Here is a 15499-nt window from a genome sequence, read left to right on the forward strand (position 1 = left end):
TTGAATTTTGTTGGACATGATTGGATCTAATTAGAAACTATAGGACATAACTACGCCTGATTGAAACTTGATAGATCTGATAGTAAGCTTCATTAGACCCGATTGAAATTTATTTGAACTTATTGAGACTTTTTGAACAGTGGTGTCTTTTTATAAAATCCCTTCCAAGTCCCTCCAGCTGTCATCCTGGCATTCCACCATTTTTGTTTCTCACCAAGACAAACAGTCCCTTGCATCTCCTTCCCTTTTACCAACCTACACCGCCACTGAAACTTGCCCACCAGTCATCCCACCGTACGGAGGAGAGGGAGTACGTTGCTCAACAACACAGCAACAGTCAACAGATCCAGAATCAAGAAGCCACGATTGATTCAAGATTGAAGAGGAAGGCGAAAGAGATCATACGGGCACGATGATGATGGCTGATGGTTAATGATGATGATGCGCGGAGGCGGAGGCAGAGGCGAAAGCTGCGGGAACAAAAAGAAAAACAAAGGGTCTGAATGTTATTGCTAGTTGCTAGACTAAAGCCCTATTAACTTGACCCTAACCCTATATCCATTGGACTACCCTGTCCAATAACAAGGTCTATTGCTAACTAGTCCAAGTCTAAACAAAACGACTTTAAAGTTTGAATTCCTTCAAGTTCCCATTCTAGACCACACTGGAACTGGAACTGGAACTTACATCCATTCAACCTTTAACATTTAACAGCCTCTCTCCTCTCATTCATTTTAGGAATAAAAAAATTTAGCAGCAACTTAAATATTGACAATAATTATAATGGGTATCATCCAAGAATCAGTGGACAATGCCAACATAATCTTTTTAATTTTACTGGGTAGCCTGAACGTTCACAGCAGCTACAGTCGAGACCATGGAGTCTACGCCACAAACATTGTGGCCTCGACAGATTTTGTAATAGCCGTCATCTCCCAGTTAGGTCCCCAGGAAATCTTAATGATCCAGTATGGCTTCTCCTTGAACCTCATAGGAGCATAACCAGCAAACCCGTAGCCAACTAACAGCACTCCATAGTCCAAACTCCTCAAGCAAATCAATGGACAAGAAACTCCACGAATGTATGTCTGGCATGAATACCCACTGCAACAAACAAAAGAGAAACACCACTTCAGCAACACAATCTTGAATTCCTGATTAATTGACTTACAAGACATAATGCAATGTTAACAAGATATTCAAGTCTGGATTCATACCTGCTAGAGGACCATTCTTCACCAAATTCGCAGATATTTGGTCTTCATCAAGAGGGACCACACTAAAGTTAGCCACTGTTGCAGCACCTTGCTTTTGTCAAATTTGCAGGTACCACGATCAGTACCGGTATAGGGATAATCTTCCTCGTGTTGATACCACCAGACTTCAGTACGTACTCAAATCCATTATTCATCAACCCACCATTGCAACCAGAGTCACATGAGTTGCGTTCTTCAGGATCACACAGCAAAAGAGAACAATATTGATGCATCAAAATAAGAAGCCCTTCACTATGCCTTAAAACTGAGAAATAATTTGAAGAGTAACAAGAATCAAAAGACACACCCTTCACAATCACGTGTAGCTTTAGCTTTGTTTTTTCTCTGTAAATAAAACACGACGGAGAAATAGACTTTGTAGACCTGCTTCTTTGCTTTGCATTTCTCTCTTCTGATCTCGGAGCTGAATGTTGGGATTTTCATAAATGACTTTAGAGACTTTAAATTAAAAAATAGATGTTCTACTGTAAACTTGAAAATGGATCAGCTTACCAAGTCCATTAGCCTCAGAGTCCTCATGATTCTAAGCCGCTTCACAAAACTAAGGAACATCCTGTTATCAAACAATAAAAAGAAGATGTAATGCATCAGTCAGACTTATCCATCATCACCTTAAATTAAAAAATAAAAGAAACTTCTCAACACCTTCGCCTAATGGAAAGCTCTTTGAGAAATGAAGTTAAGACTTGAGCAAAGGAGCTCCTAAAAATATATGTTTCTCTTCAACTCCCTTCTACAGCATGCCCAATTTAATGCAATAAGCTATTGAATCTATGACAGAACATAAGATTACCTAGGTTGCTTTTGCAGCCAACATAAAAGAGTGTAATATCAAATTTGAAGAAATGAAACGTGACTGAGTTTGAGGTTCCTAAGAAGGAATAGCCCCGTTAGACAAGGACCAGTTGCAGGGTCAATATTCTAGAAGAAGTAAAATGATCAAACCAAATTAGATTGACGACACAGTAAAAAGTGTCCTTTTTTATGATGCCAACAGTGTAGTGTCCTTTAAACCTTATACACCTTGACACCAGATGAGCAAGCATCACATAAAATAATAATTTTGGAAACGCCAAAATTTTTGAAGTTTTGAATCAAACTTCTGTAATAGATTCAGCATTCCTAAAAAGTTTGTCCAAGGTTTAGATCCAACATTCCTAAAAAATGCACAGTTCCTCTTCATTGTTTTACAACCTCTAAGTGAGATTCATTTAGATAATTAACCACATATTTGATAGTAAAGATCTAACTAAGAAGATTATTCCTCTCTTTTTTCCCTTTTTGAGACGTCAAGAAGATCTAGTTTTTGTTGTATTAGGTTTCTAGTAAACATTCCAAAATGATGTTGTTAGAATGTAAGTTTTGGAGTAATCTCTTTTGTATTGTAGATTTAGGAAAGGGTCTAGACTCTAGAGTCTAGACTATCTGTTTCTGAGAGAAGGGGCAGTACTCTATCACTCTATGCAAAGAGCGCACTGGGTCATTATTCTTTCTAAAGAAAATACGGTGAGAAATTGCACACACTATTACGAGTCGTTTTAGAAATTTTGTGAAAGAAGGTTGTATTCTGTAAATCATGGGGTGCTGTCAGCTTGTCACTTGGCAGGGTCATTAAAATTCATTGTAGCGCTAGTGACATTGGTTTTTCTTCTCTTCTCTTCTGGGAAAACTAATAGATTCTTCCACGATTATAAGTGAAATGATCTCAATACACTAACTTGCTTCCTCAAAGTATATGAGTGTTAGAACATTAGTCAATCAAACAAGGCAAATTCGTGTAGGAACGGATAAAAAGTAAACCTTCTGCAGCAAATGGCAAGCATACAACAAATAATTTCATTCTTAAAGCTATAATAAGAGCAACAAAAACACCTGAATGACCTCATCCAGCAGCAAAACATGAGTGAATCTTAAAATCTCGCCAAGAAAATTGTTCACATTTTTTTTCTTTCTGAGATGTCAACATCATGATCTTTACTCTTTAGCAATCTTAAAATCTCGCCCTCACAAAGTGATCTTTCCAGGGAAGTAGACAACCAAAAATGTAAGGCACCCTTGGTAAGGACTAAGGACTAATGAAATAGATGTATTAGAAGAGTGTTCAATTCTCCCCTTATTTTCTCAGTATCCTTTTTTCCATGATTTTCAATTTTTCTACCTAAACCTGATTCAGGCATTAGTGTTGTCCAAGTTAGTTGTTACACAAGAGAAAGAATTCACGAAATCACAGTAATCATTTCATGGAAAGCTAATTTTACAACCGATTTGGGAAACAAATTTCATGTTTTCTCGGAAGGAGCCAAAGTGATAAATAGTGACTGTCCAAGATGCAAACAGGAAAAAAAACAATGCATAATTCAGAAGCAAGCTTCGGGTTCACTGTTTACTTTAAAGGCACCTGTATGGAATCACATCCATTATTTATGGGGAGTACCATCCAAGAAAGCACACACAACAAAAAGGGACATACCGGAAGATTGTGTTTGGTCCGAAGAATTCCTCGATAGTTGCAAGCATAACACGAAAGAAGGCAGCCAGACAACCCCAAAAGTACACAATATAAGCAACTAACACTGTTGGCGATGGCCCAGAGCATACAATGAGGCGATGAGCCATACAAGATCCTACCAGGGTTTCAGAACCCAGTAACTCTGCACTCTTAGCAAAGAGATAGCAGGGGCAAAAGATAACTATGCAACCTGCATAGAAATGAATAAGGGTATAATCAGAAATAAGATACTATGAATAAAGAATTCTCAACAATTACCTAAAACATGGAATGGTGTTCATGCAAGTTAATCCAGCACCTAATTCAATTAAGCAACAATTATTTCCTTACATCCTACATAAATGTCATTAGCCACACCAAAAGTCACAATCGAATATACTACGCGCAGGGGAGATAAGCCGAACGATTTAAACCTTGATCAATTACAACCCCCATAACAATTAATCCTCTAAAACCCGAATAACCCAACATGGACACTCCCCCTCTATAAAAACTCATTGTAAAATCCCACCTAAATACCATACCTAATTTGCTAGGAAGATAAGGCTATAAGACGACATCTTTTCCACTTTAACTATCTTTGACTTTTTCTTGCTCTCTCTTTAGTTCTTTCATATCTAATTCACAAAACTAAGACGGTTAGATGATTTACACAAAGAATACCTTTAGCATGTTGTAAATTATACAAGACACTTCATTTCTAGTATGTAGCTTGTCGCCTAACCACATTGAGTCATGCCTGGTGGTAATCACATAGATTTTTCTATTAAGGAATCACCCTCTCATGAATAAGCGAACAGAAAAAAGGACGAGTTAAATCTAGCATGCGATATAATACCAGAACTCATCATCTGAAATCTGAATTGAACTGCCCCCCACTGCATCATTGTGGGTAGATTTTACAACATCCGTGAAAAATGTTCCTATTTTTTGCTCAACCAATTATGGAGATTAGAGATAAAAGCTATATCATTTTTGACATGAAAATAAAGCACCAATAACTATTTTCTTTAGCTAAAAAAATCATTTTTTCTGCAGCCACTAACCTTGTACAGCTCATACCCAGTTATTTCGTATCGCATCTCAATAACAATTGGAATGTGAGTATTTGAATGAAAACCAAAGATATCATCAGCCTACACAACAAATCGTAACGAACAATTAATCAAAAGGCGTAAATTAACCAGAGATAACTTTTAAGAACCAATTAATCAAAAGGTCTAAATTAATAAGTTCATTATGGAGATTAGTTTATGAAAATACAGAGAAGTTAACCTCATAGTCTGCAGCTCTAATACTCAGGTTTTTCAACGTCTGGTGTTTTAAACATCCGAAGCTGCATTAAGGAGTGTGTTTAGCTATAACAATAAGCTGACGAATACATGAAAAAGTTCATTATGCTAATGAAGAACCAGTACCTGTCTAAACACATCCCATAAGCCTTCTACCGGAAAATAGTCATCCACCTTTATAGAATCCCAGCAATCCTGCATATTCCACAACATCAGGGAAACGAAAAAGAAGGTACGTTCACCGCCACAATTCTAATTTTCATTCTTCTTCTCCAAAATCCCAGATGGGAATATCATTCTTATCACGATCTAGATTCAAGGTGGATTAATTTAACATGAAGTTTTCTGTCACCCTTTGTAATTTGTTTAAAGTTACCCTTTTTATCTCATTTTTTTTCAATCAATTTCATAGGAAGTATATTGCTCAATATTTTAAGGTTGATGATAAAGCTTCTTCTTTGCGAAAGATAATCAAGCTGACAAGCTCCAAAAGGAAAGAAGAAAGAAAAAATAATCTGATAACAAAGGTTTGTGGTTTCATGACTTTATCATCATACTGTCAACAGTTCTGTATCCAAAGGGAGTCTTATTTACACTGTATTTTATTTTAAAGAGGTCAAAAGATAAGGAGAGATTTTGTGTTTGTTTCAAAAATACAGATAACTAAAACTAAAATCAGTTATCTGTTTTAAGAAAACAAAACACGGAAAATAAAAAGTGATGTCGAACAAGCCCTTAATTGCCAACCTTAAAAGTAAACTATGATTCGATCTGTATACTAAATCACAAAAGATTTATTTAAATATTTTAGGATCAGATGGTACCATTTACTTAGTCATGGTTGTTGCTGAGAATCCATGTAACTGGCACCGACAAGCACCTTTTCCCTCTTAGCCATTTCTACATCTTCATCAACCATCATTTTTACCAGTTGCTTGAACCCGACCTTATTAGGCTTCCAGCCTAGAACTTTCATTGCTTTGCTGGCAAAACCTTCAGATTGGCGACCTCATTTTGGCCTAAAGTACCTCTTGTCGATCACACATGATCCCACCAGTTCAATCCTACGTACCCAAATGCAGCTTCCAGAAACTCCTCAACGCTATGGGACTTCTCGGTGGCAACCACATAGTCATCAGGCTTTTCCTGTTGAAGCATCAACCACATTGCTTCTACATAGTCTTCCACAAATCCCAAGTCCCTTGATGGTTGCAAATTACCTAAGAAAAGCTGACTATGAATCCCGATCTTGATCATGCCAACAGCACGGGTGACTGCAAGAAAATATGCCTATATAAAAGAAACAAGTTTAGTTGTTCATTCACCAATACCTAAAACTGCTAGAATAAAGAGCATCCAACAACATTTCAATATAGCAACAACAAGAAGCATCAAGTTTCCACAGCTAACTCATCACTTAAGTTTCACACCACATAATAAATCATCATCCTATATTACAACTAAAATCTAGAGTATTTAACCTATTATTTGAATAACCAACATAATCTAACCTATGATTTAGAATATCATTCAAATGAAGCCAGATCATAAAAGAAGTCGATTGATGGATCCAATTGAAATAAATTCCAGATCTTTCTTAGGTGTGTAAAATACATTTCTAACTAAAAAACTGGAAAGTCACTAAGTCAGTAACAATAAATAATCAATCACATCAAATTAAACAATCCAGTTGAGTAATTGAGAGATCGACCATCAAAATCAAACTAATATGAATACTATATGGTCACATTATTCTGAAAATAGCACCTATAACCCAAACTGATCCCCACTTCTTTCCACCTTTTCCATTATATTGCTACCCAATACCTCGGATCAAAATCTAATTGATCCTCTATTTCAAAACTTTATACAAATAATACTCGAATAAAATTAATCATTCGGCTTATAAATAATACCCAAACAAATCGAGATGGGAAATTACCACATATTACAACCCCGTTGAGTTAAAGGAGGAATAAACTGGGAGTTGTATATCTCCATTGCTGCAAACTGAATATTACGAAAAGAAAGGAGTGAGTTCGTACAACTGTATATAATGATGAATTGAAAGAGTCATAGCCTAGGTTAAAGCAAAAATATAAATTCAAGATCCAATCAAACAAACTAAAAGAAATCGAAACGAACTTCCTCCTCAAAATCCAATCAATTCGACAACAATCAATTTCACAATAAAGAAAAATACAAACTTTCCAGAGAAATCAAGAATATGAAAACATATGATAAAATGAAAAAAAAAATCCACGAAAAATGTATATAAATACAATCAACAGGGGTAAACACGAAATAGTTGCTGTAAAATGACTAAAGTCATTTTTTTCCAAAAAATCAGAATCAAACCCTAAGTTTAGATTGAGATGGGCAATAATAAAACTCACCTCATTCGAACCCGAGAAAGGTGAATTGAAGACTGCAAAAATCAACAACACAAATAGAATAGTTAGGGAGAGTTATTGATGTTGAAGACATAGAGGAGAAACACAAAGAATAAGAATGACAAATTGAAGAACTTACCTACACGGGACATGAAGGCAGAGCTGCAGGAAGGGGGAAAGGAAAGCACGAATAAACCTAGAAGTGAGGAGAGAGAAAACGTCTAGATAGGAGGAGAACGAGCTGAGGAAGACTGGATGGCGCAATTAAAAGTGAGGGCAAAGATGTATTTCTGGAAGAAGCTCAGAGATTTGATGAAAGTTACAGATTTGATGGAAGGGAATAGAACGACGAAGGGGGCGGAGGAGACCGGAGGGAGAGAGAGATCAAGGGCTTCTTGAAAATGAAAATGAAAAAGAAAGGAAGAACTCAGAAAAGCAAAGACGTGAAGCAAAGAGGGCAAAGATATGCAAAGGGCAAAATCAATTTTACACTGTCTATAAGAATAATGCCAAAAAAAAATTGTGAAGAAAACTGAGGACAATACGGTATTTGCACTATTCTGTGAATAGTAACTTCATACTCCTTGCTTTTAAAAGGGTACTCGAACTGATGTTCAGAAAGATGTATTATTATACAGATGGTGGTTGATGGGATTCTGTCGGACTTGCATGATCTTGCGAACTCATATCACACACAGGTACCTCAAGGTCTGGTCCGGTGTCAACAACTTCCAAGGATTCATTTGGAAACGCATCAGGATAAGTGGCGAAAATCTTGGACTTGATGTTTCTCAACTTGAGAAATATGTAGTCAAGGTCACTCTTCATTGATTTCAAAAGACGTGTATTTTTTGAAAACTGAGTCATGACATTTGCTTAGCAATTGTCTGAGTATTCATTGATCAAAATGTGAAAGCACTGCATTGCTATCTTGCAACCTTCCTAATAGCAGGTGTTGTGTTTGCTTGAATGAATCTATAGCCTCCGTATCCATCAGAGTTTTCACTTCATGAGAAACCTCCTTAGATGCAGCCCTTATCGCTGTCCTCTCCGATACTTTCATATGTAAATAGAGACGCAAGATATAGTCAGTATACGTCATTTCAAAAGGAAACAACAAGCAAGCTGTAATAAATTCTTACAGCATAACACTAATATGTGATTAAACATAAAATCAGAGACAAAATCGTAAAAGTCAAGCATCGTTATTTCTGGCCTCCTAGGAGCATAATATTTGATAAGAGTATGGAGCTTCTATGTTGAATTGCCATTATTCCGGTGTTTCCAAACTGGTGCCTAGTAGATAATCTGACGCTAGCAAATAATAACAATCTAACAGTAAGAAATTTGGTTCAAATAAGAAAACAACACAGTGGTCAGCTTCATTTTTGCTTGATTGCTTTATACTTTTCATTTCTACCTTGATTATGAAAAACACTGTAACACATATTACAACCCCTTGGAAAAGGTTTAAATGATGCAATGCAAATCAATAAGATAGAGAAAAGGATTACACAATGCAACCCCCTGGGGAACTTAGATGATGCAATAGTAATCAACTGATGGAGCAAAGAATTATTCCCAACACTCGATCAATCTTCTCTATCATCAAACAAAAATACAGAGTACCATAATCAAATGACAGTAAACGATCCTTTAACAACAGAACAGTGAGCCATTAACCATCTTCTGATGTATAGGCTGAAGTCTGAAGTCTGAACTACTTGCTCAAATAGCTCAATCCCAGATCAACTTTTATATTACCCCAAGACCTCTAAAACCAACACCAATAAAAACGTTTGGATAGGAAGGTTAAAGCACACTACTTTACCCTTGCAAAAACAGAGATACTGTTTCCAGATTACACTAAACTAAAGACGGATATAGATACCATTTCAAACAGAGTATACCCCGTATGTACCTAATCAAACAAACCAACAAAATCACTCCAAATTAAATTAACCTAATCTATACAATTCAAACTAATTACCAACAAAACCCTAATTACCAATCATTTCTTACCCAAAATTAAATTAAAAGAGAGAAACAAAAAATAAATTAAAAGAGAGAAAAATTACCTTGCGAACCAAGTCAAGCAGCTCGGCACCATCTTTTGAGTCACAAACATCTTGTTGTTGGCTCCCATCAAAAAATCAACAAAAAAAAAAAACAAACGAATAATGTCAGAGAAGAGAGATCGAAGAAAATGGTGAAAACCGTACCGAGGAGAAATAGGACGAACGTCAACCTGATGAGCGCGAGTTGTGAGCTGGAGGAGGAGAGGTAATGAAACGAAATCCATAGTCCCGGATCATCCTTACTTTGAAACCCTAATTTGCAAAAATCTTCAGGAGTTCATCCACTTTGTAAATTTCGATTAGAAATTGATAGTTAGGAGTGGGAATGGTTTGGTAGTTCATGGAGTAAATTATGAAAAAGCTTAAACCCTAGAAATAATGGCCTCGAATGGCTAGCTGGGACTCAGGGAGAGAAAGGCAAGGAAAGAGAGGCAAGGGACTGAGGGAGAGTGAAACGCGAGATTAGGGTTCAACGTTGAAGAGGGCAAAAACGAAATTGTGAAGGAAGTAGAGGGCAGTTCCGTCACTACACTATTGAATGAATAGTATAAATCAACTCCTCACTTTTAAAGGTTGTAAGATTGACAAGAATGTCCGAACACTAAGTAGTCAAAAGCACATCGTTCACAGTCTTCACCTAAACTATTAGCAAAATCACATTTCAACTACATTCACATCCAGCAGCATGATATCAAAATAGGTAACATAATCATATTAACATTTCATGAAGGTACCGGAGGTCCCCATTTGTTCCGTGACAGACAAACTGAAAGAACACGAATACAAGCAAGAACCACAAATACAATTGATGTTCCACACTTCCACTTGAAAATAGAAACCTGACAGTTTCCGTCCACCCACACAGGGGAAAGGATGTAGAATTTCCTTTTAGATCACTAAATTCATTTTTTTCCTGTTTGAAGTGAAGGTCTTTCTGCCCAATCTCACAAGAGCCCAGATCAAAAGGTAATTTACATAAACAGGGCAAGGTTAATTGTCATGTACAGGGGGGACTTTGCGCATCATCTGCATGACTGTATCTTACCAAAACCCACATGTTAAAGAGACTCATCAAGTCTTCACACAGCTAACCTAGATCAGTTAAAATATCAGTATAATCTGAATGACTCTATCGAGCCGAAACCACATTTTAAAGACACTCACTCTGCAGTCTGAAGACTCAAGACTGTGAACTTCAGGATAACCACGGATTTTTTTTTTATTACTGATAATATACTCAACTGATGTATGATTTACAGCTACAAATTATTCTACTGGCACAATGCAAAAAGAAATATGACATTCCAACATACTCTGACTGAGCCAAACCAATCAAAATCAGGAATGACCATTTAAATGATACAGAGATAACAATCACAATCGAGATGAAGTTAAAGCTTGAAGATAGAACAAAATTTTGAATATTTGAATTCCTCAAACAGTTGATCTTTCTGCTGTTACAAGTTACAAAATTGTAAATCCGTAAGAAAGACTCTAGATAGCAGCAAAATAACTAACATACCACAATCTGATAAACCAGATCAATATTTGACAATAAAGTTAAAAGCAAATAACCTAGATAAAAATGATATATCTAACCAACTTAAATCATCAAAGTTGAGGTGAAAAGCAATACATCATCAGTAATTGATAATCACATTTAGTTCAAACGAGAAAAAAATGATCAATCATCAGCATATGGTAAATTATTATACCTAAACTTTGTGTTTCTTGCTTTTCTTTTCAGTCGATTTTGCCGAACCCTTATCTTTCTTTTCTTTCAAACCCTTCACTCCTTTCTTCACCTTTGCCACCTCCTTCTCACCCTTCTTCCTCTTCTTACCAACAATTTCATCACCACCCACTTCAACATCCATCACCTTCTTCTTCTTCCTCTCCTCCTCCTCCTCCACATCATCGACTTCGCTCCCAGATTCATCTCCCCCAACCATCCCACCAGACTCAACACTATCCATATACCTCACCTCATGAATCCTCCCCTTCTTCTTACTCACCTTCTTTTCTTTCTCCTTCTTCTCTTTCTTTTTTGAAACGACCGCCTTCTCTTCTCCATTACTAATCAACCCACTAATCTTCAACCCTAACTCAGGCACTTTCTGATAAACCGGCAGCGCCAAGGACTCAGAAAATTTCAAATGAAACGCCCTCACATTGCCCCACTTCTTAGGCACAACCTCGGCAACCCCACTCACAGCAGCCGCCACATTAGCCACAATCTCATCCCGCCCCATCGAACCCTTTGCCACTTTAATCACACTACAAGTCCCAGTACTCAAATACAACATCGCCGAACTACAAACCCTCTCAATCTGCTCCTTCCAATTACCCCTTCCCAACTCAATCGGCACAGGAATCTTCTTCTTTCGATAGAACTGCTTTCCAATTGCATTCGGCAATAATGGGATAATCCTCTTATCAGCAAAAAACATGTCAAATGAATCGCAAAGCTTCCTCTTCTGCTCAAACGCTTTGTAATCCTTTTTCAATTTCGAGAGCTTTATCACCTTAGAAACTGGAACCCCGCCTTCTTCGACCTTTTGTTTAGCGGTTTTGGAAACGCTGTCATGAACAAAGAGGCAAAACTCAGCGGTTTCCGGGGTGTAAATAGCGTTTGGAAGAGCAATTTTGTGGGCGTTAGTGCGATTTTTGGGGGGGATTTTGTTTAGGGTTAAGACTAAGTAGAGGAATTCATCGGAAGGGAGAAGTTGAGATTTTTGGGAATCGGTATTTGCGGATTTCCATTTTAGCAGAGCATCAACTGCTTTTCCAATTGCTAGGGTTGAGACCTTTGAGCTTAGTGTTGATGGCGGCGGCGCTGCGTACTCCATTGCTGTTTTTGAGATGCTGAGATTTGGGAGAAATCGAGGAGAGAGAAGATGAGGTTACTGGGAAGTTGTTTTGAGGGTTTAAGTTGGGGTTTTTGATTGCTGAGTGTGGTATGGATCCGACCCGGTTTCTAGTTCTTTATATGTGGGTCCAACGCAAGAATTATGTGACCTAGCTATTGACCTTTGTGATCGATTTGTGCTACGTTTGGCAACATTAATTGAAATTGAGCTGAAACTGATAAGGTAGCTGAAACTGATAAACTAACGCCTGAAACTGATAAGACAAATATTTATATTACCCGTTTGGTAAAACTAGTTGATTAAGTAACTGAAATTTTTATTATTCTATACTACCTCCGTTTCAAAAAGATCTTTACAGTTACTATTTGCACGGACTCCGGTGCAATGTTTGACAGTTAATATATCCAATTTCGTATGACAAAAAATTATAAAAAATTGATATTTATAAAATACATTTCGAGATGAATCTAACAAGATATCTCATGATAATTTTTGATAGATATAATAGTGAGAATTTATTGTCAAAGTTTTGATTTTTAGACACATTTTTCAAAGCGTAAAGATCTTTTTGAAATGGAGGAAGTATATTTCAATATCAATAACTATTTCCATAGTAAGAATATTAATAGAAAATATAATAAGTACGAAGAAAGTATCATTAGAATGCATATATGGGCAATATATTCATCTTTGCCGCATATGGTTGTGAACTCCCCATAAGAAGAGCAACACCAACTTATTTCTATTGATGTCTACATTCTCTATTTCCTACCTTGAAGAATTTCTCTAAAGACTATTTGTTAAGTAGTTATTGGATGCAACCCGTAATTTTAAATATCATTAAAGTTTTATCTAGCCGGTATTCATAGTTTTACTATGCTCCCCATATGAAATTAAACAACCCTTTTTCTATGTCTCCTAAAAAAGTAGTCGATTATGTTATTTTCACAATATAGCCCAAACATTATTTTTCTCAATACTGCTGCTACAAGTCTACAACTACTGAAATTAAAATTGAAAAACAAGATTTTGATCAAAACCCAAAACAATAAATAAAAACCCCAAAACTTTAAACAAATGTCCTGACTAATATACTATGCAACAAAAAAAAAATCCAAAATTTACAACAATTTATCAATATCCTGTATGATTTACAAGCAATTAGCATAATTACAAACAATAATAATCAAATTTAAGAGAATCAGTAAGCATATAAGCAAAAGTATACAAATACAAAAAAGTATAGAGAAGTGCTTACCGACGTTTGATCATTAACAGAGGAGGGACTTTTTTTTGCTCCCATAGAGAGTTACAATTATACAACATAGTATTAGAGTTTTAAATTTTTTAGAATTTTAGAGATTATCATGTTTTTTTTCAAAAGAAAATAACAAATTCAGGAGCTGAAAATCAAACGTTAATCAGATTAACGTTTCAATATCAGTCACTTTTTTCAACTTATATTTTATTTCAGCTTCCTACCAAACACTCCTAATTGTATAAGGTGACTTATATTACTAGCACCTAATTATTTAAGGTGACTGGAAGTGCTTGCCAAACATAGCCTTGATAACCCAATTTCAGTTAAGCTGGATTTTTTATTCTAAAAATCTATGCACGAATTCCGATAGCTTTAGGATTCGTATAGCACACACACACGTAGCGCACAAGCACCGCACGCCCATGTGCAAGCCTTGCGGCCCACGCTGAGCGCACAGCTCTGAGGCCCAGTGCTCGCAGCCCATCGTCGAGCGCGCGCCAGCCTTGGGTGGGCCTGGTCGAGGCCTTGGCGTGTTGTTGGATGCGTGTGGCTTGCTAGGCGACGGCCTGGCTTCGTGCTGGCCTTCGTATTGCAAGCCTCGTCCGATGCTAATTCATACGATACGCTTTCCGATTAAATTCTCGATTCCGGAATTCATTTCCGACACGAACAATATTTAACATTTCCGATTCCGGAATTAATTTCCGTTTCGAACAAATATTTAATATTTCCGTTTCCGGAATTATTTTCCGATTCCGATAATATTTCTGATTCTGACAATATTTCCGTTTACGACAATATTTCCGATTCCGGTAATATTTCCATTTCCGATAATATTTTCCGATACGTACCATGTTTCCGTTTCCGGCAACATCTACGACTTGGATAATATTTATATTTCCGATACGATCCATATTTCCGTTTCCGGCAATATCATCGTTTCCGGAGTATTCATTTCTTGCCTTTGACGATCTCAGCTCCCACTGAAACCAAGATCCGTCGATTCCGAGTATCCATAGATGGAGTATTTAATGTCATTAATTACTTCATCTGTTTACGTACTATTTGTGTGACCCTACGGGTTCAGTCAAGAGTAAGCTGTGGATTAATATCATTAATTTCACTTGAACTGAAGCGGCCTCTAGCTAGGCATTCAGCTCACTTGATCTCACTGAATTATTAACTTGTTTAATTAATATTGAACCACATTTATTAGACTTAACATTAAATGCATACTTGGACCAAGGGCATTATTTCCTTCAGTCTCCCACTTGTCCTTAGGGACAAGTGTGCATTTCCTAATTCCTTTGTCGCTCGATGCTTTCTCTTTAACATAAGGTAAGAGTTGTCATCCTTATTATGTCCAGAGGTGTTTCTCGGTTTCAGATTCAACTGATCAAATAGACAGATAATCATAGCCTATGATTCATCTGAGCACGGCCATGCATTTTACAGTTTCTAACTCTCCGAGTGGCCTTGTACAACTTTCGGCATCTCGTCCCGATTTATGGGAGGACAATCCCAATCTTGCGATCTTGAGATTAGACTTCGTTTGATAGGTGATTACCTGAGCGTTGCCTTTATAGCCTCCTTTTACGGTGCGACGGTTGACAACGTCAAAGTAAGCAGTTCTCAAACAAGTAATCTCAAATCACTCAGGTATTGAGGATTAGTGTCTAATAATTTTAATGAAATTTACTTATGATAGATTTTCATCTCTTACAGTAAAGTTTCATAGGTATGTCCGATACTAGTATTCCCAAAGTAAGTATCTATGCAAATGATTACGACATTGCCATGTCAACATAGTTCAAGAAAC

The 15499-nt window shown here is 36.8% G+C and overlaps 2 protein-coding genes across 7 annotated transcripts; both read right to left on the minus strand.

The window, feature by feature from the left end:
• Positions 1 to 741: 741 nt before the first annotated feature.
• Positions 742 to 12487, minus strand: LOC110797357 (uncharacterized). 6 transcript variants are annotated; one of them, XM_056842921.1, is made up of 15 exons: positions 11265 to 12487; positions 9720 to 9801; positions 9550 to 9599; positions 7611 to 8527; positions 7475 to 7506; positions 7021 to 7088; positions 5903 to 6368; positions 5205 to 5273; positions 5062 to 5122; positions 4833 to 4922; positions 3748 to 3976; positions 1770 to 1830; positions 1564 to 1680; positions 1218 to 1449; positions 742 to 1104 (listed from the first exon to the last, which is right to left on the minus strand). In XM_056842921.1, the coding sequence occupies exon 1, from the start codon at positions 12396 to 12398 to the stop codon at positions 11265 to 11267; it is 1134 nt and encodes a 377-aa protein (XP_056698899.1). In that variant the 5' UTR covers positions 12399 to 12487; the 3' UTR covers positions 742 to 1104; positions 1218 to 1449; positions 1564 to 1680; positions 1770 to 1830; positions 3748 to 3976; positions 4833 to 4922; positions 5062 to 5122; positions 5205 to 5273; positions 5903 to 6368; positions 7021 to 7088; positions 7475 to 7506; positions 7611 to 8527; positions 9550 to 9599; positions 9720 to 9801. The 6 variants fall into 6 exon arrangements, with proteins under 6 accessions (XP_056698899.1, XP_056698898.1, XP_021858156.1 ...); XM_056842920.1 differs by having other exon boundaries at positions 9550 to 9610; XM_022002464.2 differs by having other exon boundaries at positions 9550 to 9610; positions 9720 to 9833.
• On the minus strand, positions 6117 to 8573 carry LOC130459322 (uncharacterized). Its single transcript, XM_056826631.1, has 7 exons — positions 8391 to 8573; positions 8174 to 8293; positions 8017 to 8078; positions 7724 to 7966; positions 7611 to 7633; positions 7475 to 7506; positions 6117 to 6368 (listed from the first exon to the last, which is right to left on the minus strand). The coding sequence occupies exons 1-7, from the start codon at positions 8571 to 8573 to the stop codon at positions 6117 to 6119; spliced, it is 915 nt and encodes a 304-aa protein (XP_056682609.1).
• Positions 12488 to 15499: the final 3012 nt, after the last annotated feature.

This window comes from Spinacia oleracea, chromosome 4, assembly GCF_020520425.1.
Source record: "Spinacia oleracea cultivar Varoflay chromosome 4, BTI_SOV_V1, whole genome shotgun sequence".
Taxonomy (NCBI): Eukaryota; Viridiplantae; Streptophyta; class Magnoliopsida; order Caryophyllales; family Amaranthaceae; genus Spinacia; species Spinacia oleracea.